The 26,595-nt window shown below is 36.4% G+C and overlaps 1 protein-coding gene and 1 long non-coding RNA gene across 2 annotated transcripts; both read right to left on the reverse strand.

The window, feature by feature from the left end:
• Window positions 1-19: 19 nt before the first annotated feature.
• Window positions 20-9,874, reverse strand: LOC128317048 (uncharacterized). The gene is made up of 4 exons (XR_008301362.1): window positions 6,415-9,874; window positions 711-824; window positions 226-332; window positions 20-135 (listed from the first exon to the last, which is right to left on the reverse strand). It is a non-coding gene; the product is annotated as an uncharacterized LOC128317048 (long non-coding RNA).
• Window positions 9,875-10,159: 285 nt separating this feature from the next.
• Window positions 10,160-26,556, reverse strand: igfn1.3 (immunoglobulin like and fibronectin type III domain containing 1, tandem duplicate 3). The gene is made up of 24 exons (XM_026919830.3): window positions 26,496-26,556; window positions 21,968-22,047; window positions 21,728-21,850; window positions 21,479-21,618; window positions 21,288-21,387; window positions 21,120-21,161; window positions 20,979-21,024; window positions 20,681-20,864; window positions 20,418-20,531; window positions 20,148-20,310; window positions 19,780-20,052; window positions 18,477-18,998; window positions 18,088-18,212; window positions 17,841-17,982; window positions 17,416-17,709; window positions 17,026-17,322; window positions 15,056-15,235; window positions 14,542-14,670; window positions 14,139-14,447; window positions 13,875-13,960; window positions 13,586-13,778; window positions 11,411-11,707; window positions 10,958-11,284; window positions 10,160-10,788 (listed from the first exon to the last, which is right to left on the reverse strand). Exons 2-24 carry the CDS (start codon window positions 22,014-22,016, stop codon window positions 10,784-10,786), a joined length of 4,140 nt encoding a protein of 1,379 aa, XP_026775631.3. The 5' UTR covers window positions 22,017-22,047; window positions 26,496-26,556; the 3' UTR covers window positions 10,160-10,783.
• Between the last annotated feature and the right edge of the window lie 39 nt (window positions 26,557-26,595).

Below are 26,595 nucleotides of genomic sequence, written 5' to 3' on the forward strand. Positions count from 1 at the left end.
AATGTAAACACGAGATGTCTTATCAGTTTTCATACCTTCAATAACATATAATACAACAGTGACAGAGGCTCTTCCAACCTCATTTGTTGCAAAACACTTGTAAGTGTCATCTTGTTCTGGAGAAACATTGGGCATCTAGAACACAAAAAAGCCAGCAATTATATTCAAAATTTCCATTATCTCTTTTGCAGGAAAAAAATATACATAAAAATATAATGTACTTACCTCAATTGTGTGTTCTCGAGAAATGGGATTGAACTTAGTCTAATATTTCAGTCTGTCAGATACATCTCCATTATTTCTTGCCCATGTGACAGTAGGTTCTGGATCCCCTATGACAATGGCATTGAAAATAGCTAATTTACCTGTTTGACAAGAAACATGGACATCATCTGTAATGTAGTGTGAATTATTAAGTATGCACATTTGGCTTTTCCCAAAATATTACAAAAAATAGTATCACTTTACGGTATTTTTCAATAACTCATAGGTAACTATACCAGGGACTAAGCAAGAACAAATGAGTAGTACTACTTAATATAAGTCACCACTATTAGCTACTAATGAATACTAGGTAATTACTCAGGAAGTAATAATAAAATAAAGAAGTTACTTATGAATTTATGTTTGAAGTTACCTATGAATTTATGAAAGTTTTTGAGCAGTATTGTAAAGTGCTCTAGTGTTAAAGAAGTGTTAAAGAAATATACCTTCTTGAATGGTCAAAGCGATGGGTTTGTGGGTAAAGTCAGGATGAGCTTTTCCTTCTTCTACAAACTGAGTGATCATCACTCCAGGTACTTTGGATCTCTTCCTGATACCCACTGATAATACAAATGAACAAAAGTGATTGATATGCCAGTGTTACCTTAAACACTCAAGATTATCAGAAATATTTGAAGATGATATAGTTTTTACTTGGGAGTTTGTAAGTTTAAAGGTGCAAAAATTCAGAGAATAGGAGCGAGCAGTAAATCTTCATTCATTCTAATTCTGCATTAATCAGAGTCAAAGGAATTTATTTGATTTAACATACCTGTCCTTTACATTTTGCAGCATTTCAAAGAACCACTGAGAAACCCACGTAGTGATCAAGGCCAAACCTCTTAATATACTCTTAGAAAGGTTTTTTAGGTATATTTTGTCTGAGCCATGCCTGTATGATTTTGTTGGTCAGTTTTTTGGTTTGTGTCAAAGCACAACAGTGGTAGATACTTAGTAAGTCAAGTCAAGGGTTTTTATTGTCATTCCTCTATATAACTAGTATACATCAGAATGAAATGTCATCTCTCCAGGACCATGGGGCAACATCGAATAGTATGCAAGACCACATAAAGTGCACTACACAACAGTGTGAGACAAGTGCAGGACAATAAATGCACAGAACAGAACAATAGATACACAGGACAGTAAATACACAGAACATGGGCTGTAAACTGTTTTGTAGTATAACAGCAATAAGTATAGCAGCAGTATTGGCAGCAAAAACGAGTTCCACAATAAAGGTGACTGTTTGTAAGGTGCACCTATTTGTAAGCCGCAGGTGTTCAATGTTTTTCAGACAACAGAGTGAATAGAATGCGTTTACCTAAGTTTTCTGCCAAATTTTGCTAATGGTAGTCAGATAAACAGATAAATCACAAAAGATATCTGAAAGCATACAAGAAAGACATGGTATAAGTGTTTGATGCTTTGATACAGTATCAGCTGTTAAGTGACTGATACATGCTGGCTGGATTATTATTTTTTTTTTTTTTTGCACAGTTAAGGCAGGAGTCTTGTTATATTGTGTTTGAGTAATAAATAAATACTGCTTAAAAAAAACTGCTTTAAAACACCTTTAGGGGGCACTCACAACTTACTCACAACTGTGTTTTCTGACTACTTCAGATTTAAGAACCTATTTTAAATCAGACCAAAAATGACCAAAATTTTAGTTTTCAGCCAACAGAAAAAAAGTGTTGATCATCCTTGTCAAAGAAAATACTAATATTTAAATATATAAACTTAGCTGGCTTAGCTGTCCCTGGAGCAAGTGATTTTCTCTCGCATTCAGTGCAGTTAATTATATTGTAGATAGCTACCAACTTACAACTGTGCCATAATAAATTAAGGAAAAAGGTCCTGAGATTTGAAATCACAATCTACTGAAAGAGCCACAATCAGTAGCTCTTTAAAATGCTGAGGGACCACTTATGCTTATTAGTTCAAAGCATAGCATTACAACTTGTTAACCACATGAACTACAACATAATTGGTCCTATTGCTGTGTGCATTATTGAGAGAAAACAAAAGCTTTCTGAACTGTTACTCAAGACATTTATATTAGTCTCTGTTGACTAGATTAGTCAAAGACATTGTAGCCTAGTCTACATCTGATATGGTGAAGTTTAAATCTCACATTAAGCTCTCAGGAGCAGTCTGTGGCTCCAGACACACCTTTGCTATATGTTTTACAGTAGTTATTGACTAATTCAAGGTAGGAAATGAATAATATGCTTTAATTTGAATAAATGAACAATAAGATTGGATAGGATTTGAACATCTGGCCCAGATTGGCCATTGGGAGATCCAAGAGATCGCTTTGACAGCCTTTGTTTTATTATTGTTAAATGTAATGCAACTCATGCTTTTCTTTTGAGCTGCACTCACCAAACAAATTATTGGGAACTCCTAACAATTTTAAAACTGGGTAAAATTGTGCATTCAGCGATGCTGAGAGTGGTTATTTGAGTTACTAGAGCATTCCTGTCACCTTGAACCTGGCCATTCTTCTATTACCCTTCTTATATTAACAGTTTCTGAAATGCTCCAACCAACCCATCTGGCACCAACAGCCATGCCTCAGTCAAAGTCGCTTAGATCACATTTTTTCTACATTTTGATGTTTGATTTTAACATTAACTGAAGCTCGGGACCTGTGTCTGCATGATTTTATGCACTGAGCTTCTGCTTCATGAGAGGCTAGTTAGATATTTGCATAAATGAGCAGATGTGCAGGGGTTCCTAATAAATTGATAAGTGAGTGTACATTACAGTAGTGGTCTTAGTATTTGTTGTGAATGGCCTGGATGGGTTTCCTGGGTGGTTGTGAGATTCCCGGCTTGAATTTTTGTCCCAGTCCGGGCCTGCTTAAGAGTTGTAAAAAAAAGTGCACTTTTCATAAATTTTTTTCAGCATTTACTAATAAACTTTAGAGTATAAAAATAGTAATGGATGTTTACTGTATCCTGAGTAAACTTTAGAGTTAAAAAGTAGTAATGGAAATGAAGCTCATGCTCTAATTAATAAATTAGATTGTGAAATAAATGAATGAGTTGCTAGCAATGTGAAATGAAAAGCATGACTTGAATAAATAAATGAAGATTATGGCTTTATTCCACAATGAATAAAGATTATGGCTCCATTTCCTAATTTTGCTTAGTTTGTGCCATGGTTGAGTTTATGCTACAAGTGTTGAAGGAATTATGCAACACTCAATGCTGTTAGAGTTAATATTACAACGCTAATGTATCTGGACACTACTGAAACGCAAGGTGGTGCCATCATAGCTCTCTGGTTTCATTCAATATACTGTATTTGGGATTGTTTTTTTTTATGTTCTCAAGGCTTCATGAATATTCTCATGTTCTATACATTTTATATTCTCCTTTTCTTTTTACTTTTATTGACTGAATGGCTCCTCATATTACAATTTCTTTATCTTAATCCTTCTTAAAGATAAAACTATAAATACTGCTTAATACAAGATATAGACATTGCATAGACCTTTTATCAGTGTGTAATACAAATGTAATAATAAATATTTGGATGTGCTAAAAACATGTAATAATGTTAAAATATAGTAATTAACTTGATTAATCGTTTGAAACATTTAGATAATGTAACATACACAGCTAGTTTATAAATCAAAAAGTCCAGACTTTTCAATCAACAAAAAAGTCCATAATACTGTGATAAAATTTTTAATCACACGCGGTTGTGTGAGATTCCAATCCAGGCATTAATCGAGCACCTTCAGAGCTGTAGCATAAATATAATTTGCCTTATAAAGTGTTACTCTCAGGCTGGTCAAACACACGTAGGTGTAAATTTGGCCTGTGCCCCATCATAACAGGGGCGCTCCTTTTCTGGTATGAATTTCATGGCTGAAAATGGTCCACTGACAGAACGTTTAAAGGCAGGGCACCTGACTCAGTTGGGGTCAGTTTTTATGATGTCATGTGGCTGGTTACATATGCTAACATTAAATGCAGTCACCTGATGCCAGTGTTCTTGCCTGAGCAGAGGCATGGCAGGGGAAGTGTTGCTCTCTCTCTCTGTGAAATGACAAAATGTGCTCTTCAAGGGCGTTCAGTATACAACCTGACTGAGACATTTAGTATGGGGTTTGAAGGTAAAAGTAAAACTACATTTTTAGCTTTCTACTTGTTTGTGTATACATTCTATGCACATGAAGAATTTACTTATCTCACAAGATGTGTGCCTGCCAGTGGGTATTTTACTGTATATGGGTGCGAATAAGTGATTTTGAATTGTCATATTTTCTATGTTAAATAAATAAATAAATAAAACCTAGCTGATTCTATTTTCTGCATATGGTTTATTATCCTTTGTTCTCCTGTCAACACAGTACTTTTGTATTTACCAATAATTATATAAATAATGAAACTCTCTGACAGCATGGCTTTTTAAGCTGTTAACGGTAACTGGAGTTCAGTGGAAAATGTTTAACTGAGTGGGCACAGGCATTTTGTGGCATAATATCTGTGAGATATTTCATACCACAGCACTGTTGAATTCTTAATGCTGTAACAACTCGATTTCTATAACAGCATAACAGCATTAATATAAACTTCTATAGCAGAAAATCTGGCAGTAGTGCTGGCTGCAATTAAAACCACAGGTTTATTAACACGCTCAGTCTAATACGTTATAATTTCTATATTAACAACATACACAGGATTTATTTGGTGGAAGTTCCACATAATTTAAGACTAATAATAAATGAATTAAAAATGTGTTATTTAACAAATAAAAATATACAATCTTGGAGACTTGGAGACAATTATGGAAGAAGTCTTAGGAAATGACTTCTTAGTCAGAGGAAAGGCTGTTCCTATAAGTGTCCTACTAGCAGAAAGTTTTTTTTTTTCTTTTTGGGTTTATTAATTTGAAATAAAGAAAGTATTTGATTTTTGATTAGGGAATGTCTGTTCCTAGGTGTTATAATGTAAGTGATCAAAAGAACTAACTTGTGAAATAATAAAACTATGACAAGAAATTGTTGGAAAATTCCTATGGTAAAGGAGAAAATTATTTTTTAAAATTATATAAAGGTGATTATTTTCTTGTAACTATATTATTTTTATTATCCTATTATTAGATTAATAAAAGATTAAAACATATAAATAAAAAATAGATAAATAAAGTTTATATACTGAAGATTAGCCAGATGGTGTTTTATCATTTAATGTATGTAAAGATTCTCTAGAAGGTAAAACTATACTTTTGTACAGTACAGTACTGTGCACAAGTCGCAGGCACATGCAAAGAAATGCTGTAGAGCAAAGATGCCTTGAAAAATAATGAAATCAAATGTTTCTTCGTTAAAAAAATATTATAAAGAGCAGTAAACAGTAATAAATGAAACAAAGTCAATACTTGGTGTGATGACCCACTGCTTTAAAAAAGTCTCAGGTAGGTTTGTGCAGTTTCATGCTGTGGTGAACATGAGTCAAGCAATATAAGGCTTATGATCAAACAGGAGCATTAGGTTAATTTACATCTATATAATGTGCAATTTACCAACTTAATTAAATGCCATTCAAAGACCATAAAATAGTATTTTGTTTTAGAATAATAGTGTGTTTGTATGTGCGTGTGAGTGTGAGTGTGTGTGTGTGTGTGTGTGTGTGTGTTTGGGGGTGGGGGTGGGGTGGGGGTTGCACTGTTTCATGGGGGATAGACATGATGACATGCAAATACACCATGATTTTATATAAAAATCTAAATATGTAGTATATACCTTCTAAACTGAGCTTATTAATTCAAAAGAAAATGAAACATTTGAAGGTGTAAATGATGCACATGCTATTCAAAGTGTTCATATTAGCATTAAGTTTATTGTCCAAATTGAAATTCAACTTCAAGCATTAAAAGAAGTGTTTCTTTTACATTTTTTGCTTATTTCTTTTTCCAGGTTTCACATTTCCTTTTTTCTACATTGATGCTGAAAAGTCTAAAACCATAAATTATATTTGTATTATATATTATAGTATAGTATTATATTTATCAATGTATTAATCTGAAGCGTGAGTATGAAACTGCCAAAATAAACAGAATTAAACAGTGAAAAAAAAAAATCTTCAAAGTTAATATGTCTAAGTCACAGCAGTCTGGTGATGAACTTACCCTTAGTGAGATGATCTTCTCCACTCTTAGTGCTCTGCTGCTCTGTCTAATAGTCCAGGGTTTCCTCTGTATGCACAAGGCTAATAAATCCTTTTGCAAATGCCAGCACATCAGCAAGGTTCTCCACTCTAACACTTTACTGCCCAGTGAGTGCCAGAATGAGGGTCTTAAATTATAGACATCCAAAGTCTAGCGGGATCTATCTGAAAGGATGCTAGTTGTGTAAGTAGTTAATGGAAAGGCACTAGAAGAGTGTTAAAGTAAGAATGTTTCATTAGCTTCTATAGACCGAAATCACAAAACTAAAACCTTTCACTGTTCACCACATAATGATAGAAATAGTGATAATCTCTAAATCCTGGTCCTGGAGTATCACTGCCCTTCACTTTTTGATGTTTTCTCTGCTCCTACCTCACCTGATTCTACTTATCAGCTTTTTAACATGCCTAAAACAGACTGACCTGGGTGATATAGAGGAGGAAAAAAAACACCAAAATGTGCAGGGTGGTGGAAATACAAGGCCATGACAAACACTGCTGTCCAAATGTGATGATATAGCCATAAAGTGCTATAGATGCGCCAATTGTTTTGTCCTATAAAGTTTATTGTATCTAAAAAATGAAAGCTAATGAAAACAGGCCTTTATAGTAAAAAGACAAATGACATAAAGGCAGGTTTTCATTAACTTTCATGTTGCTATGTTCTATTACACAGGATTTTACACTGATTCAGGATATTCTACATTTACACATGATTTTAAAGACAGCCATAATGACTGTGTGATTTTGTTTAGCGCAGTGCTTAGTGTAATGTAATGGATGTTAATCATCACTGTTTTAGCGTCTGTGCTAGCATTTATTGTCTTTTATAGAGTATTTAGAGTATTTATAGAGTATTTATGGTCTAAATGGAATGTTTAGCTCCCCTTCATCTGTTCTCTAACCACTAACAACTAACTACTTGCAGTTATATAACAGGGAACATTTTCCTCTAGTCATGCAATATTAAACCTATATTATTAATGCAAAGACCTGAGAATGAATTTTATTAAGGGTGCCAATAAACCTGGAGTTTGCACTATTTGAATAGAGGACGGGATGAAATATGTATAGCTCCTCCATGTTCTAATGTTTAATGTATAGCTCCTCCATGTCCTAATGTTTAATGTTGAAATGTTAAAAAGTTGCTTTTGTGCAGTTAGTGCCATTACAACTACGCTTCCCATGATTTTCACTAGCATAGCTATGAGACATTGTTATTTTATCATCTGGCTAAGGGTAGTGTACCTTCCGAAAATCTTCCTATAAACACAGGGGTACCGTGTCTACTAAGATCAAATAACTATGAATAGTGATATACAAAGCATGCAAATGTATCAGAATCAATCTTCCTGCTTTCCAAAAAAAAAAAGGCCTAATGTGAACATAATGTTAAGCTCAAAGTCTATCTACTTCAGTATAAATGACCTAGCTAAGCAAATAAATCTAAGGAAAGCCAATGTCTATAGCGATAACCAGCCTAAAACAGCCTGCTCTTGCCGTGCTTGCTTTGCCAAGCACCTCTTCAAATACACATGCCAGGACCAGGAACCAGGAACCCTTCCTGAATTGACCATGTATGATTTTATGATAATCCTGGATATGTGCTAAAACAAATATGCTGAGAACATGCTGAAAAAAGTGTAAATCACATTTGACACCTGTCAGATGATGACAGGTTCAGTAATATGTTCAGCAGACACATTAGTGTTTATTCAGTGACTGGCCTTGAGTGTCACAAATTTATTTACAGTTGTGATTCATGTTGACACATTCAATGCACAAATGTATATGAACACTGTTTATCCCATTTAAATGAGTCCATGGTTATGTTTTTCAGTTATGTATGTTTATAAAAAGAATCAACACATACAATGTTCTATTTGAGTTATATCAAGCAGCTCTGTTTAAAACTGTATAGTTCTTACATGAATACAGAAATAGATTATTCCAATGCAAGCACATTTGTGAGAGATAGATATTATATACTTTTAAGTGCTTGATACTCCAGGCCAACATAAAGCAGGCCTTCTGTGTGTGTGTGTGTGTGTGTGTGTGTGTGTGTATTACTGTGCAAAAAGGCACATGTAAAGAAATACTGTAGAGCAAAAATGCTTTCAAAAATAATGAGATAAAAAATTTCAACATAAAGATTCAACTATAAACAGCAGTAAACAGCAATAAACTAAACAAAGTCAATATTTGGTATGATATTTGGCCCTTTTAAAAGTGCTTTTTGATTGTCACACTTCCTTCTGTTTTTTCAGGTAATCCCTGACAGCCTTTATTGTGTTTTTGTCTGAAAAGTGATATGTAATATGTTACTTTCTTTACTGGCATGCACACGTTTTTTTCTGTAAAATGTAAGTTTTTTGGGGAAAAAGTTTGTAAATCAAATAAGATTTGAAAAAGGGTGCCTAAGACTTAGAAGTGGACTCTATGATTATTTGTCTTAACAGGTCCGTTGCAAAATTTCTGTAGACTCCCTCTATCCGCAGAGTTCATCTCTCTCTCCTTGGCACCCACCCCAACTAACAGCTCATTGCATTTCTGTTTTATTATCAGCATACGTTCATGTTCCCTTACAGAATATTGGGAGTTATTAATGGAAGATTGTAAACTGTGGGCATGGTTGATGTAATGAGCACAATGTTCAATGTCAAATATGTTTTCAACCTTTTCAGAGACATGCTGTATGGGTCATAGTCAGATTACATCATTACACACTCCATATTAACATTATGTAAGAGGAAATTCTATGTTTATTCAACTTTAATCTGTGCTAATCTGATGATATTTATTCTTCCCAAACAAAAAAGGCAAATAATAAGCAATGAATTCAGAAAATAATTTAACCATGTAAGCCTAATACATAAGTCACAATGTAAATTTCCATATATCATGTGAATTATAGCCATAAACAGCTAAATAGCCTATATACAAGTTTGTCAGCTATACAGTACAATATTAATATTATTTCTAACACTTTCATAATTTTCATTTTTGTGTATGCCTACAAATGCTGAAGCATTTTTGCAACATCACTGTTAATATTTTCTTGTATTAACATTGCATTTTTGTTTTATCAGTGTACGCTCATGTTCCCCTGCAGAATATTAGGTGTTATTAACCTTAGTATGCATGAACCAAAAAACCTACATGAATGTATATAGTGGGTCAGTAGTTTATTTGTTCACTTCCCTAGTACATATGCAGTACAAAAGATAAAATTTAATTTTATTCAAATGCAGTTTAACTTTTTCTGAGCTAACTCTGAACAAATTTAGTACTACTGTAACGCAAGAGACAAAAGACAGAGACCAAGAAAAGCCATCCATTGCCATATGTCCATCCATTGCTTTCTTCACCTTGCCGTAGCTAACCTTTAGCCTTCAAGATTTGCACACATCAGAATTTCTTTATCTATCTATCTATCTATAAAAATAGTACGATACATATTATATACTATATATATATATATATATATATATAGTATATAATATGTATCGTACTATTTTTATATATAATATTATTATTTACAAGACTTATTTTAAAAAATACCATGTTAAGTCAAAATTCCATAGGAAATGTATATGGGCCATTTTGACCTGCTTTATGAAGACTTGGGGTAGTGATATGAAAATTTAACTTTTTCCAACCTGTGACCAAGAAATATGAAAGTCACTTTGATGACAGTCAGAAACAAGTTTCTTAAGGTTTAAATATATGTTTTTATTGATCAAATATGTCAAAAATCACACCCTGCCAGGTCAATTTGCTTTATTCATCCTAGGGTTAATGGAAGACTGTAAACCCTAATCATGGTTGATGTATTGAGCACAATGTCCAACGTCAAAAGCGTTTTCATATCTTGAAGAGATAAACCATATGGGTCATAAAAGGATTACATCATTACACACTGCATATTAAATGTTATGTAAGAAGGAAGTTCTTTGTTTGTTTCACTTTTATCTGTGTTCTGACAATAATTTATCTTCCTAAAAAGGATGTGCAAATGATGAATATGGTAAAATAACAATGTAAACAATGTCAAATAACTTAAATGTAAATGTATTACAGTTATAGCAAGTTACATCCAAATGGCCTAAACACAATTTAACTGATATGGTACAATATTAACTCTTTCATACATTTCATTTTTGTGTGTGTTTCAACAAACACCATGATCAAATCACTATGAACATTTTTTGTATTATAATTTATTTGGCTTCTATTAAATAAAACAGTACTGGTAAAATGTAACTTAAGTAAATGGTTATTTGTAAGATAGAATTTAAGAAAGCTCTGAACATCTCCAAGGCAGCATCTCTTCATTCTAGGGTAAAAAAGGCAAAAAAAAATTCTGTAAATATATCTGAAGCACTGTCTAGCACTGAATAAACAAATACTGTATGTTAGACTTAATATTCGGGTAAATAAACTGACAAATGCAAATGTATTTTGTGGAATTAGTCTGTTTTCCACTGTATAGTCACATAACATACCTCTGATTTTGAGTTGAGTGGTGCACTCAGCATGGCCTAAAGAATTTTCTGCAACAACTTTGTACTCTCCATTGTCTTTAGGCCCCACTCTTAGTATTAATAAGGAACAGACTCCACATGTGTTGGTGATGTAGTAGTTGGTGTTTGTGTTGAGACTGAAGTTGTTGCGGTACCAGGTCACATAGGGGGTGGGATTGCCTCTCACAGCACAACTCATGTAACATTCATACTTCTCTGGACTGGTATGTGTTTTCAGTGGGACCGTGAAAGTAGGTGGTGACTCAAAGTTGAAGGTCTTGGGTTCAGGCGTACTGAAGGTGAACTTTTCTGCAGTCAACATGTACATATATGTTCAGCTATGTATGCTAATCATGAGATCTCAATCCTAAATTTGTAATTACACTTCTTAACAGAGATTAGTGATGTGATTAGTAGTAACAATGAATACATTACCTTTCATACTCACACGCCCCCATGTTGGGGACTCAGAAGGTTCAGAGAGCCCAATGTCATTTTTGGCATACACACGGAAGTTATATTCTCTTCCTGGCATGATGTTGACAGCTGTGAAGTTGTTGTTGAACACTCGGTCAGCCACTGTGTGCCAGGTCTGCTTGACTGAGTCACGTTTGGCCACTATATAGTGCAGGCGGTCATCTCGTTTCTCATCAGGAGAGGGGCTCCAACAGACAGTTAATGTGCCAGGGACATTTTCCTCCAGCTCCACTGGCCCAGGAGATTTTGGGTCATCTGTGTGACAGACACATCTGCTTTTCTACCATTCTCTGACCGGCCCCAATCTGTTTTAAGCCATCCTGATTCCATTCACTTCAATTCTGTCAGACTTGTTATTCATGTGATGTGAGCTTTCACAACATGATGTGCCTGTGCCTCTCTTGAAACGCTTGAGAATGTGTGCATATGCACATAAATATTTTAGAAAAGCCGAAAAATGCATTGGCACCCTGAAGACATACAAAACATACATTCTTCCAAGTAATTCTTAATGTAATGTGGGAGTAAGCCAAGGCTAATCAACAGATTAGGTTAGATTCTTGGAAGATATTTTGCTGTTTATTAAAGCTAGAACTCGGCACCGGCTTGTGACTATAGATTTTGGTGGGGCAGAACGACATTAATAACGACATAACCTCAAACAAAATTAGGCTGAGAGGCTACCAAACTTGACTTATGGTACTATATAATCCATATTCAGGATAACCCTATAATAAACTGTTGAGAGTCAACAACATACAGTCATCCAGCATACAGTCTAGTAGCTCATTTTGAGTGGGTTTAGATTTAACTTTGTTAAATTGTGTTCGATACAGCAGGTATGTTTCCTATCAAGTTGCACACAGGAGGGCTAATATCATTAACCAGAGTTGCCAGGTTTCAGCAAAATTCCCTGCCCAATAATATCACAAATGCACACAAAAAAACACCTGAAACTAGTTTGGGCTCTGACTCACCCTTTGTGTGGGAAACAAGGGTACCGTTGTACACACATAATTCTGATGTGTGGACATTATTCACTCTAAAATCCTCCTTTCTCCTCCTCACCGTATCTTTGCAACATAGCTTACAATAGAAATGGTTATGTATAACATGAACACACTGTCTGCAATTACATTTTCCTTTGTTTGTGGAAATATAAAACTACAAAACTTGATCTTTATAAGATCCTAGCAGCTGCAGAGTATTTTTTATCTAGCCCCATTTGGAGTATAAACTACAACCTTGGCAACCCTGTCATCAACTGTCCTGGCAGCTGCGCTTCCATCAAGCATGAGACAGTATGATTTGTATCCCAAATGGGCTCTGTTAGTGCTTTTTGCAGTTGTCATTTTTTAGCACTATGTCCTATATTTATTCTGTGGAACTAAGTTGGGCACTGAGAGTGCAACCCGATGATTGCACAATTTCTAGAAAGATGAGCAAATTAATGGAACATCAGCTTGTATATGTCAAATAGAAACCTTTTTTTTTTAAAAAAAAAATTGTTGGTCACTCAAAAGTGGTATTTTAACAGAAGTAAACAGAAGTAAAAATGTATGGAGTTGTGATTGAGGACCTTATGAAGATTAATAATTGTTGAACAGCTGGCATTTATGGCTGGGCTCTGCCCCACCTGCCTCAATGGATGAGCCACCACTGGCAGAACTGTTAAAGCCCCACAGATGAGTGACCATCTCACCAAGTCTAGTCGCCTTGATTTACTACCATGGCAAGACATCATTCTACATAAACCTTTTTCCTACATTCTTAATTTTCCCCCCATTTTCTCTCAAATTGGTAATTTGCCAGGGCCCACCCACTAGCTAGCTCTCCCTTATTACATAACAGCTACCATGTGTTAGGGAAGATCTAGCGAGTGGGAGAATGAGCTCACAGATGCCCATGATTGGCCTAACTGAAAGAGGAGAGAGTAACAACATTCCTCTCACCTAAAAAGCATGGCAAATTGCTCTCTTGGACTTGGAATCCCCTGACATTTACCTTTTACTTTTACTGGAAATATTAAATACAAGGGGCTTTGAAATTTTTCGGTCTGCTCTTAACAAGGGGCATTTTATCCCCCTTTAATTGGTTCACTCAATGTATTGCCAATTCATTATGGTATCTTACCTGTGACCCGAATCTCAGTACTGAAGGTCTCTTGGCCCACCATGTTCTTGACTATAATGGTGTAAACTCCTGTATCAGAGCGCTCCGCAGATGGAATCAGGAGCTGAGACATGCCTTCTGTGTTGCTTACAGTCACATGTTTACATAGAGGCATTCCATCTTTGAGCCAGTTTATTGTGGGCACTGGGGAAGCCTGCCAATTAAAATTTTTTCCCAACAATTTACATTTTATATATAGAATGATATATTCATTATTTCAATATTATGCCTTTCATATATTTTTTTATACCTCAAAATTAATGTTGACCCGAGCAGAATGTCCAGCCCTCACCACCATAAAGCTCTTCATTTTTCGATCAGTGAAATTTGGTTTGACTGTAAATGATAGTTAGAAAATAATTTTAAAATTTAAAAATAGTAACATTATGCATATATTACACATATATATTCATAGCTAGTTTAATTTTTTGGAAATAATATTGATAGTTGTCTACAGAAAAATACAGCACTAAATGTACATAGTTAAGAAAAATAGTTAATGGATCCATTTTACCTGGTGGGGGCATGGCAATGACATAGTTGTCCAGGTCCTGTGGTTCACCATCTCCACCTTCATTTGTTGCAACCACTCTTACCCAGTACATGGCCATGGACTTAAGACCAAGAATTGTGTAGGAAGTGGTGATAATTGCATGGGAGTTGCAGCGAGTCCATTCTGTGTTCTCAGCTGGTCTTAATTCTACAAAATATCCTTTAGCTTCATCTTGCACCCCTTCTTGCTCTTTTGGTTTAGTCCAACTCAAAGACAAGGAAGAATATGTGGAATCTGACACCTTCAGATCAATTACTTTACCAGGGGGCTCTGCAAAAACAAATGATCATTATTAAAGCTGATTCAACATTTAGCCAAAGAAAGCAGTTTAGGTGTCAGTGTGTAATCCATTTTTATGACTCACTTTTTGGATCTCTGGCTATCACAAAGTCAGAAGGAGAGCTTGGTTCTCCAGCACCAGAGAAGTTGATGGCTATGACACGGAATTCATACTCAATTCCTTCAACAACATCCTTCACTCCATACTGTTTGGCTGGAGGCAAAAGCAAAATTTTAATTTTGATTGGGTAGATGAACATTTTTAATACAATGCTATTATAATGATAAAAAAAGTTCAAGTAGAGCATTTTATATTAAAAGTTTATATAAACTTTTAAATGACTTTAGTGATTTGTATAATGTAGAATATTTATTAAAGACAAAATCTAAAACCATTAAAGGCACATTAATGATTAATGAATTATTTTAAAGACATTTAGGCTAAAAGAGTAGTTTCCATAATATATCTAGCTATAAAATTAACCTTTAAATTAATCTAAAAAGTGGCACATTCTCAGTGTACATCACTAATATATCTTGAAGTAATTTATATATGAAGTAATTTGATATAGAATTTTTCCTGCATATACATTTTTAACCTTTGATTGGCTCTTCTAGAGGGTTTACTTGGTTCCACAGATTGCTGCCCTTTTTGCGTTTCTCCAGGTTGTAGCCCACAATGTTGGTTCCTCCAGTTTTGGTCGGTGGGGCCCATGACAAGTTGATACAGTCTTTAAAGGCACTGACAACTTTTGGTGTGGAGGGTGGACCAGGATATGCTGTAAGGCAGATTTTTAAATTTATTTAAATGCTTCCAAAGAGTACATCTCAAATATCACAAATGCACATTTATGTGAAGAAAAGTAAAAGAGCCTGAGTCCAGAAACAGATTCTGAGACTAGGACTGGATCAGGATCAGGATCAAAACTGGGATGAGGATAGAGACAGGGGTACAACAGTAAGGACAGTGTTAGGGTCAGGTTTAAGAGCAGAGCCAATGTCATAGAATAAGCCAGGAGCAGGGTCTGGGGGTTACAAAAAGACAAGAACAGGGCTTGGGATTGACACAGGGACAAGGCCAGGAACAGCAGATGGAGCAGGAGGAGAGTCTGAGGAGACTGAGTTATGAGCAGTGACCGAGCAAGGAGTAGCTGAAGAGACTGGAGCAGAGGCAGAGTTAGGGAGTGACGGCAATGAGGCAGAGGCCTGGACTGTGGGTTTGAGACTGAAGTAAACGGAATCCTGGGCCAAAGGAGTGATTGGGCCAGTAGGCTGAGGCACTAGGGTGACCAGGACTATAGTATGAAGAATCAAGTCACCTGCCACACCACTGTCATGCACAGCCTGGGATCAATGATCTAACACCCCTGCAACACAGCGAGGGGAGTCAAACCTAGACAGGCCCTTGACAGTCAGCTACTTTCAATCACCAGGCTTGTTAATGAATCAAACTGAAGAATAAGACGGCCATAAACCCTTCTACAGGCTGAGACTTACTGCTCCTTTCCTGAGTTATAGGCACGAATCACTCACCATCATCCCCTGTGAACAACAAGCCAATGCTCAGGAATGGACATTTTCACCATATGCTTAATGTATAGTGAGCATTTGAAAACAGAAACCTTTTCAAACATCGCAGACTCCCATCACAACAGATGGCAAACTGAGACAATTTCCTCAGCAATTAATTCAGCGCTACCTGTAAATTGAATGGAGTCTGATTCATGAGAGGACAAGCAAAGACACAGAATAAACAGCACCATACACAAAATAAAAAGATAGCACTAGGAAAATTCAAAGAGATCATGTAACAAAGTTTCCATAAATATAATGAATCTTCTGAGCATTACAGTGAAAATGTGTGGGGGAAAATGTTTGCAAATCTTGCTGCCTGCAACTCATCTCCATCAAAATGACTGCTGAAATAAAATGCTTCACACAATAATGTAATATCCTGCAAAAACTGCTGCATTGCTTTATTGAAAAAAAGGTTGTGCTTGGGACATTTACTTTAAAAATGTCATGTTTATTGCAAACTGTGTATTTTTTTCTTTTGCTTGGAATCCCACACCTGCCTACTCATAAGAAAAAAAAAATTTTTTTTTGGTTTGTTTAGGAGAGGCACCTAACGAACATCCCATCATATGACCATAAATTTATGCATAATTACAGAATGTTTCCTGTCAAAAATGTTAGCAATTTATCTGCTGAGGTCAAACAAAAAAGTTTTGTCTTTATTTATAGAGTATTACAGATAATTACTGTTTCCTTTGGATCCACTAATAAAATCCTGCACAAAAACATGTTTTTTTAACTGCAATTTTTATTGTATAAACTCATTTTGGGCTAACGGTGGGTTTCAGCCGCCATAATGTTTTGAGGCTTTAAGTTGTATGAACTACAATAAAATTGCTGTCACTTGTTATAATGCCCTATAATTCTTTGTAAAATTGGGTTATTGTGCTGTGTTCTTCCTGTTCTGATACACTTGGTTTAACTAATCAAGGCTTAAAGTGTTTTAGAGCAGGGAGGGAGAGGTACAGAAAATACAGTCATACAGCAGTTTCACCTTTCGTGCCAGCCTGTATGTCATCCGTCTCAAACACATCACTGGTGCCTTCTGCAGTTATGGCTCTTATACGGTAGCAGTACCTCCTGCCATGGTCTACATCAGTGTCTTTATAGTGGGCCTCAGGAGAAGTATTTCCAATCTTCTTCCAAGTGTTCCGCCCTATCTGTTGCCGTTCGAGATTGTAGTGAATCACAGGAGAACCTCCATCATCTTTTGGAGGCCTCCACTTGAACTCCACACATGATGATGAGGCCTCGATTACCTCTGCAGGGCCCAGTGGATTGGTAGGTTTATCTATATTTGAAGAGAGGAATAATATTGTGGATTTGTGAAGGGTACTTACACAACAAAAGCTGAGCACACACACAGGGTCTAAACATTACTGACCTAAGACTATGAGCTTGGAGAAAGCCTCAGTAGTCCCAAATTCATTCTTCAGCTTGAACTTGATCTCTCCTGTATCTTTGCGCTGGCACTTGGTGAGGAGTAGGCAGCTGTGGCTGGAGGACTTCTCAATCTTGACATTAATGTCATCTAGCAGTTCCTCACCTTCATGGTACCACTGCACCTTTATTGGCTCTCGACCCACAAAGCTCAGTTTGAAGGTGGCATTTTGGCCAACCTTGATGATCACTGGCTGTGAGAACTTAGTTAGATCATCTTGATTCATCCTTGGTGGGTCTGGATTACGCATAGGATATACATTCTTCTGATTCAGTAAACATTTGTATTAAGAATTGTGGTCTAAATCATGTAGAATATTGTCCTTAATTACTTGAAATTACTTTGAATCAATTAATAAGTTAAATTACCTTCCACAATGAGCAGAGCCTCTGTTTTACGCCCATCTGCCTCAAAGCGATACTTTCCATTGTCATCCTCCGTACAATTATTAATCACCAGTTTGTGCACCGCTCCATCTTTGATGATCATCAGGTCATCTGTAGATTTTATCTGTGTAGACACTATAGTGACTTTTGGAGCACAGTGATTCTTTCCAAGAAGTTACTGCATCTCTTGCTCATGACCTACATGAGCTGAGTGTGTAGGCATACCTACCTGTTTTCCATCTTTATACCACACTCCATCATAGTTCGCATCGCTTATCTTGCACACCATCTCAGCTGAATGGCCCACAATGGCTTTGACATCTTGTAACCCGCTAGTGAAGTAAACGCCTTGGGCTGGATAAGAGATTACTTGTCTGAAAGCTTGGTCTATCACATTTTTTAATGTGAATTACAATAAGAAAGTACATTGTAGATAAGTGTATTAGACCAGCACATCTTTATTATTTACACCTCCGGTAGCTTATATGCATTACATACTTTATATCTATGTATACTATACGAAAAACACACAGCTGGGATTGTGTATCAGTGAATCACATTGAGTCAAAATGTTAAAATATTTGCTTTATACATGCTGATGCTTTGCAGATGACATACCAATTACAGTATCAGGGATCAATGGCCCTGTCCTGACTCTTTTATTCTTCTCCTCTCCTTTCTCCTCACTGATTTGCTCTGAATGTTGTTCACATTCCACTGCTTGTCCAGATCCATCACGCTTATTCTCTGTTTTCTGAAGTACTTCCTCCCCCTCTGACTCTTCTTCCTTTGGCTCTTCTATCATACTTTCAGAGACAGACGTGGGCTTAGCTTTAGGCTTGGTTTTAGGTTTGTCTTTGGGATTCTGGGATGTCTGTAGGATTAGCTCAGCTGGAGACTGTGCTAGAGGGTTAAGAAGATCCTCGACTGAAAGCTCAACAGGAGACTCAGCCTCATTGTCTGGGGTCTCTGCAGCCTGATCAACCTGATGTTGTTTGAGCATTGCTTTTCTCTCCTCTCTCTCCTTCTGTAACTTGGCTTGCTGCTCAGCTGCAATCTTTGCCAAATCAGTTCTGCTACCTCCGGCCTGGGTTGTTTTGCGTGCTGCTTTTTTTCCACGCTTGTCTGAGTCATTGTCAGCTGTTCCAAAAGACAGACATATACAGACATGTCAATATGCTAGATAGGGATTAAAAAAACTCCATGGCAACATCATAGAAGTAGATTCTTTAATCAGTTATTCATAAAAACTAATAATTCAAGTAAAAACTATAGAAATTTCACTGTGAATATATAGATCAAATTATACTCTGCTACTCTTTTCTAGAGTACTAATTTCCCAGCAGGTCTACTGATAAAGATGTGTATCTTTCAGTTTAACTAAACACATACAGAGGCTTGCATTATTATTAAGTAGTCACCTCCCTTGAATTTTTTCACATTTTGTAGTGTTACAACTTGGAATTGAAATTAACTGAATTGGAATTTGTTTGATTTGGTCTTCATACTGCTGTTTGTTTAGATATGTTCTCTAACAAACTTTTGGGCTGTACCAAACCAGGAACAGGTGTATTTATATTGATATTATGTGACACTTTGCTTGCACAACTAATTACTTGACTTCAGATGGCAGCTGGTAGCACCAGAACTAATTTAGGGGTTTCACAGCAGTGGAGGTGAATACTTATGTAATCACACATTTTACATAAGTGTGTAAATAATTTCATTTCCCTCCTCCTCTTCAATATTGTGAGTTATTTTATGTCAATCCATGAAATTACATTAATTTCAGTTCCAGGTTGAAATGGATAATAGGCAGAAAACTGAGTACTTATGCAAGCCACTGTAATGATCCTCATTTATGCACAAAAATCTTTAAGCTGTTGTTAACTAACTAGCAAATGGTCAAATATGCACCTACCTTCCACTAACAGCCAGGCATTGCAAGATTTGATTCCAGCCACAGCAGCATATATGCCTTTATCCACCAGCATACAATCTTTCACCACCAATCTATGGATCAGCATATCCTCAGACACAGTAATGTCATATTTCTCGCCTTGAACCAATGCAACACTCTTTCCCATCCATGTGATCTTTGGGAGTGGTGCAGACAGAACACACTCAAAGACTGCATCCTCTCTTTCAGTTGCTGTAACCTCTGTAATCTTTACCAAGAAGTCCACATTTGGAACTGTAAGCACATTGAGCAGGTTAGACCGATGAATAGGTAAAATTCAAAACATGCATTAGTGTTTATAAATATATATTTTTTTCAATGAACCTTACTTTTTAAATCTGTAGAAAAGATATTAACTCCTTCAACGTCTACTTGGTAGAGTCCGGCATCATCTGGAGACAGTCCACTGACAGTGAAGATGAACCGTCTGCCAATTTGACGCAGACTGTGCTTCTCACTTGTGTCAGGGGTAAATTCAACCAGTTCACCATCCTGTAGCACCAACAATGCAGAATATTTAACTAATGCCTATGCTTGGTTCTTGTTTATCTATCTAGGTGTGAGATTTCAATATCAGAAAACTTTGATTAGTGTCTTACTTTATAGAGGAAGATTTTGGAACTGGGATCCCTGAGGTCCATTTCAAATTCAAATTGTGCACACCCAGGAGTTTTGATCTCAATATGTCTCAAGTTGCTCAGGTATTCAATGTACTGTTGGAGGAAAGGCAAATTCAGATTTCTAAAAATAAAAAATACAAATGTTTCATAGAACTTAGCAGAGATGTTTCATTAAAATCTGTTCTTCATTGTCAAGGCAAATATAAATGGAACACTATTAAATGAGATGCCTGACATTTTACCTGTGCCTGTTGTTCTTCTATTTCTCTTTTCTTTTCATTTAATTTCTTCAACATCCACCGGAAGTCAGTCACTCCATATTCAGCACAGATGCGCTCGTAGTCTTTTTTATCAGCACTCAACAGTAGCTCCCAGAACCTTTCATCAACCTCTCCATCCTTTCGCTCCTCTTTTGGACGATGAGCTCTGTGTGAACAAAGGGCACGACAAATGTAACCAATATTGCCAGTCTGTATTATTAACAGAACATTGTCACACAGGAGCCAGAATCTCTGGATGACGAAAAAATATATATCGTACCGAGTTCTTAAGCTCTTTTTGAAATCAGCTGGTAGTTCACGTTGAGCTAGAAAAGAAAATGGCAAATGAGGTATGATGTATTTGACACTTTTTTACTTTTAAGTTAAAAATGATCAAATGCATGACATTAGAAAGACAGACCTGTTCGTGATTCTTGCAATTCCTTGCTCTTCTTGAATCCAACTGTAAGAGAGATTTTGCCATTTTTTTTCATTAGTTATGTCATGGTTTTCTGCTAATATTGCACAGCTTAAATTTTACACAGGTGACTTGAGTTCTTGAACTTTACTTTACTTGAACTTTACTTACCCTCAATTATATTCAGTGTGGCAGTAACAATAGCACGACCAAACTCGTTTTCTGCCAAACACTTATAGGTGTCTGCCTGGTCTACAGCTACATTAGGCATCTAGTAAACACAATATTCATTCATGAGAACAAATTGGGTGCCCAAAAACCATAAACATATCACAATAATATTAACTACACAAATATGGTACCTGTAACTGGTGTTCTCCTGTGACTGACTCATACACAGCGATGTAGTTTTCTTTATCAGAAATTTCACCATTATTTCGAGTCCATCTTACAGTTGGTGTTGGATCTCCTGTGACGACTGCTTTAAAAACAGCAAACTTCCCTTTCAAAAGAAGGATTATCAATGTCAATAATGTTTTGCAAGACTGCAGTCACAAGATTATTGATCTATTATCATTAAAATTAAGAAATTAGCTTAGAAATCGCTTTACCTTCTTGAATAGTCAGGGCGATGGGTTTACGTGAGAAGTCTGGGTGGCTTTTACCTTGAGGAACTTCCTCCACAAACTGAGTGATCATCACACCAGGAACTCTGGATCTCTTCCTGATGGCTACTGCAAAAAGGAAAATAAAATTATGTAATTGTAAGTGGTGTAGTCTTTGTAATATTACAGATATATTTAATGTTAGCAACACTGGATATGGGTTTCCTGAAAGTGAGTGAGACCTACATTGCCCAGGAGCTGTGGGCTCCTCCTCCTTTGACTTTGGAAACTTCATCCTTTCATGCAGGACTCAGAGGACTCAACCCCTATTATACAGATCATAGTTCAGGTTTATTATGGATTAAATTGCTTTCATAATACAATTTTTAGATATTTTATGCATCATCAAAGAAACATTTTAAAAATAATTGTATTAATTTTTTTTTTTATACGCAAAGAGCGTAAATAATAAATGTATAATAAAGACTATGGTGCAGAAGGGTGCAAATGTTAAAAAAAAAACATTAGTCTTGAATGAATACATCGTTATAAGGTGTGGTTAGGTATGCGTCTACGTCCAGTCAGATCAGCTCTTCCACTTTTCTTTGTGAACTGAGTGTGATATCATACAATTAGATTACAGATTTGATATGGATTTTTAATGGTAGAATAAATAGCTGACTGGCTGAACAGCAGATACTGTATATGTTTTCATGTTTTCTCTGTCACTATATATTTTAGTGACAATAAATGCTGGAACTTGGATAAAAGTGCAGACTTTATTTTGAATGCCATCTGTCCAAAATCATGCAAGAGGATAAATATCTCCCTAATATAGAGACTGAAAGACATTTAAGAGAAAACATGCAGAAGCTCAATGAGGAATAGAGAATAGATGACACTGAGTTCACAAGACGCAAACTGCTACCACATGCAGAGAGCGCATTATTCTCTCAGCGTGATTTCCTACTTTAAACACTATAAAACATAAGATTCATGGCATTTGCTGTAGTCTAGCCTTGAAACTAAAACAGAATATCCGCTATATTTAATAGGTTGTTTCTAAAACACCATAAACACCAAATTCGCATTGTGTTATCAATGGAGCTGAATGCCTATGGATCTGTGCATAGTAAATATGTATGATGTATGAAGCAGAAATGTTGTTTTAATAGGTTAAAAAATAGTTGCTTTAAAAAAACACAATCTCTGCCACAAAAAACAACAACAACAACAAAACACTATATTGTGCAGGGGAATTAAAGCCGGGAGCTTTATCTAGATAATGTGCTTCACACCAACTTGGACTCTGGTAGCATTAAAAAATGTATTATTTTAATGTATTATTTTAATACAATAATGCCATTTTGGTCTATAATAGCAAAATTGTGCACTTCTAAAAAAAGCTTTTAGTAAATAGTGAAAAAAGTGAAGTGACTTGTGGCCAAGTATGGTGACCCATGCTAGGAATTTGTGCTCTGCATTTAACCCATCCAAGTGCACACACACACACCGTGACCACACACCCGGAGCAGTGGGCAGCCTTTTTTTTGCTGCAGCGCCCGGGGAGCAGTTGGGGGTTCGGTGCCTTGCTCAAGGGTCTCACCTCAGTCGTGGTATTGAGGGTGGAAGAGAGCGCTGGTCATTCACTCCCCCCACCCACAATCCCTGCCGGACCTGAGACTCGAACCCACAACCTTCAGGTTCACCTTCGGGTTGCAAGTCCGACTCTCTATCCATTAGGCCACGACTAGTGTGAGTTGTCCTTTAGTAGCCATACCAGAGTTGCTTGTTTTTATTTGTTACACAATTTTTTGAGGTGGCATAAATATTGAGCATCAACCAAACAGGGTTGGGACAAAACTTTCCAATCTTTGCTGTGTAAAGATGGTTATGTACGTTCATTTTGGACCAAAATGAGTTTGAAAACTCCTCTTTCCTGGCAGATGTAGAATGTCACACATCTTTCTGCACTGATCAACCCACATAACGTTAAATTACGACCATAAAAATAGCAACAGTGTGCAAAAGTTAAAAAAATGTCTTGCATTCAACCAAAATAGCATCATGCCGGCATTAACCAACAATTTACCATGAAAATAGAGCCCTATATGTTTTAACTAGACAGTTGCTTTGAATAAGTTTATCTCTTCAGAGCTGTGTCTAGTGAGAAAAAAAGGCAAAAATAAAGTTTTGTAATGTTTACAGTGTTAGGTTTGTCCCCTGAAGCAGTCAGTTTCAAGCGTGGCAAATAAGGCTCCTGTCAGAATTCTGTGGGAAACTCCATCTGGCTGGGATATAATTCACACCGCAGATCAAGTTAGGAGAGGTGTCATTTACACTTCACTGCAACCTCATTGCATGTCCACAGCAGGAATATGTTACTGACACATTCTGAGAAAACCTTGCACATATTCTAGTGTCTGTTAGATGGAATGATACAGTGAGGAGAGAGAAAGATGATGTGATAAGGCCTTAAAGATGTAGTACTCCACCTCCCTGGCTGATAAGGTGCTGTTCTTACAATTTAGCTTTCATTCAGGACATGTTTCATACTACATAAATGTGGCTAATATTTCTTCTAATCATCAAATGAAGTGTAAATAACTTGCTTCCATGTTAGAGACTTCAGTTTTATAGCTTATCAATGATTTAGAGGAAACTGGAGCTAGCTTTCTCATGTGAAATGCCACAGGCTTTACTGTAGGGGTGGTACAGTGAGAACGGTATGTCTCTCTTGAGACCAAGTGTCTTAGATGATACAGTGAGATTTGGATCAGTTTTACAAGCTTGTAAGGTGGTAATTTAAAACGCCATTAAATCCAGGAATTCCTGTGATAGCAGAATACCTTACATGCACTTGGGAAGCTGCCAAATGGCCTTGCCTTGCCTTGCCTTGCTTCAGATAGGTCACATACCACATAAACCGATCAGTCAGAGAGCACTCACTGAAGAACATTCTCTCCTGCTTAGGTGTCTTTTCTTGTCTAGGCTAATAAACTTTTTTTAGAATAGTATGAAGGCCAAAGAACATAGCAAGTCTACTAGTGATGATTTAGCATCAAAGTTAATCCAAAGTGACTATAGGTACTTATCTTTACCACGTACATTATCACCTTGACCAATCCTTATTTATCTATAAGGATAAATAGAGACTAAACTAGTCTAAACTGAATGAGGCTTTAAAAATCATTACTAAGCAGTTCTTTTATAACCAATTGCTGGTCAACTCATATCCTATTAAAATACAATGTTGTTATATGTTAATCTAATGATAGCCACTTTTCCCAGTCAGTTGTAAACAAATAATAGTTCTTGCCCATGATACCCATATTTGTGGGAGTTGAAAAATAGCATTGCTTAGCAACATAGTTCTGTGAGTGATTTATGAATAGGCCCAGGAGGTGCATGTACGTGCGTTCTAAGATGATGAGTTCCTACTAGTAGCACCAGGGCTCCTCAGATTTTACGACGTCAGAATTCTCATGCATGTCTGGCTCACGCTTTTTGTTTATATATAGTATATAATTATATAATTATAAACTTATACTTCATTCATTCAGTCCTCTTCAGTAACTGCTTTATCTTAGTAAGGGTCACAGCGGATGAAGAGCCTCAGGATGTCAGGTACCCTGTGCGTGAGGTTGGAATACAACTTGGATGAGATTCGAGTCCATTGCATGGCCCCATGCACACACTCATTCACACCTAGTGCCAATAGAGTGTGCTGGCTTGTTTTAGGGACATGGAGAGGAACCACAGAACTCAGAGGAAACCTATGCAGACACTGCTGGAACATATGAGTCTCCACACGGACAGTAACCTGAGCTCAGGGTCAAACCTGGGGGATCCTGGAGCTGTGAGGCTTCAACGCTACCCACTGTTCCACCATGCTGCTTTATGATACAAGTTTTTAAAGTAGCTAAAATCACAGTGATGTGCCTTTCTTTCCTTTGGCCTTTATATTCATTTATTCAGATTGGTGTCCCATCCCTTAGTCAGTGATTAGAAATATAATATAATGATCTCCAGTCAGCACACACACTGTGAATCAAAATAAAACTTTTTATATACCAACCCAGAACCCTGTATCATTCAGTCCTTCCCTGAATATTTCTTTTCATAAAACTAAAGCAGCCTTATAGAGTAATAAAGGCTAGATATGTGAATAATGATTTCATTAGTAATAAACTGTCATGACTGATATATTACCTAAGAGATATCCCTGTTGAGCTTTCTCAAATGTATTTCTTTCTGGCATGAATCATGTATTCTGCCTCTAATACTTCTTCTGTTAGGTGGCAACCCTGATCCATATATTTGCACCATGAAACATTTAAAAAGGGTCTCTAATCAGTCAGCTAATTGTTTATTGTATGGCAGGTGCAATTTCTTTGCACTTAAAAATGTTGTTATAATGTTCATCAATGAACTGAGAGGGATGAAAATATGCACTGAGGATGCTGTATAAATAGTTTTAAATGGATACTTTGTAGAGAAGGCTTTCACATATTTGGGATCATTAGCAAAAATACTGTATCTTTGGAAAACCTATGTCTATGACTAATAGTTTAAGTCCCTGCTACCAGAGAGGTGGGGATAACTTACTATGTGTAGTGTGTACAATAACTTTGCCCAGTTGCATGCTGCTTAGCTCCTTATGATATTTCAGTGTCAATTCTACTTTTTTTTGTGAGATATAAAGCCTATGTAAAATGCACTCTGCAGTATTCTTTATACTTGAATGGTGAAAATCAATAAGGGATGGACTTACCCTAAATTGTTGGTCACAGCAGAGAGTGTGGAAGAAGATGTGTAACTCCTCCCTAGTGACTGAGGTTCAGAGTGCAGAATGGTGGAGAGTGGGGCTTTAT

This window comes from Pangasianodon hypophthalmus, chromosome 2, assembly GCF_027358585.1.
Source record: "Pangasianodon hypophthalmus isolate fPanHyp1 chromosome 2, fPanHyp1.pri, whole genome shotgun sequence".
NCBI lineage: Eukaryota > Metazoa > Chordata > Actinopteri > Siluriformes > Pangasiidae > Pangasianodon > Pangasianodon hypophthalmus.

What these genes read in the sequence shown, in the direction of transcription:
- igfn1.3 (XM_026919830.3), bottom strand. Translation starts at nt 22,016, where the DNA reads ATGAAGTTTCCAAAGTCAAAGGAGGAGGAGCCCACAGCTCCTGGGCAA. An exon ending in CTTTTCTACAGATTTAAAAA is followed by an intron (nt 20,053 to 20,147) that starts GTAAGGTTCATT and finishes ATGTGCTTACAG; the next exon opens with TTCCAAATGTGGACTTCTTG. An exon ending in GGTATAAAGATGGAAAACAG is followed by an intron (nt 17,983 to 18,087) that starts GTAGGTATGCCT and finishes GTGTCTACACAG; the next exon opens with ATAAAATCTACAGATGACCT.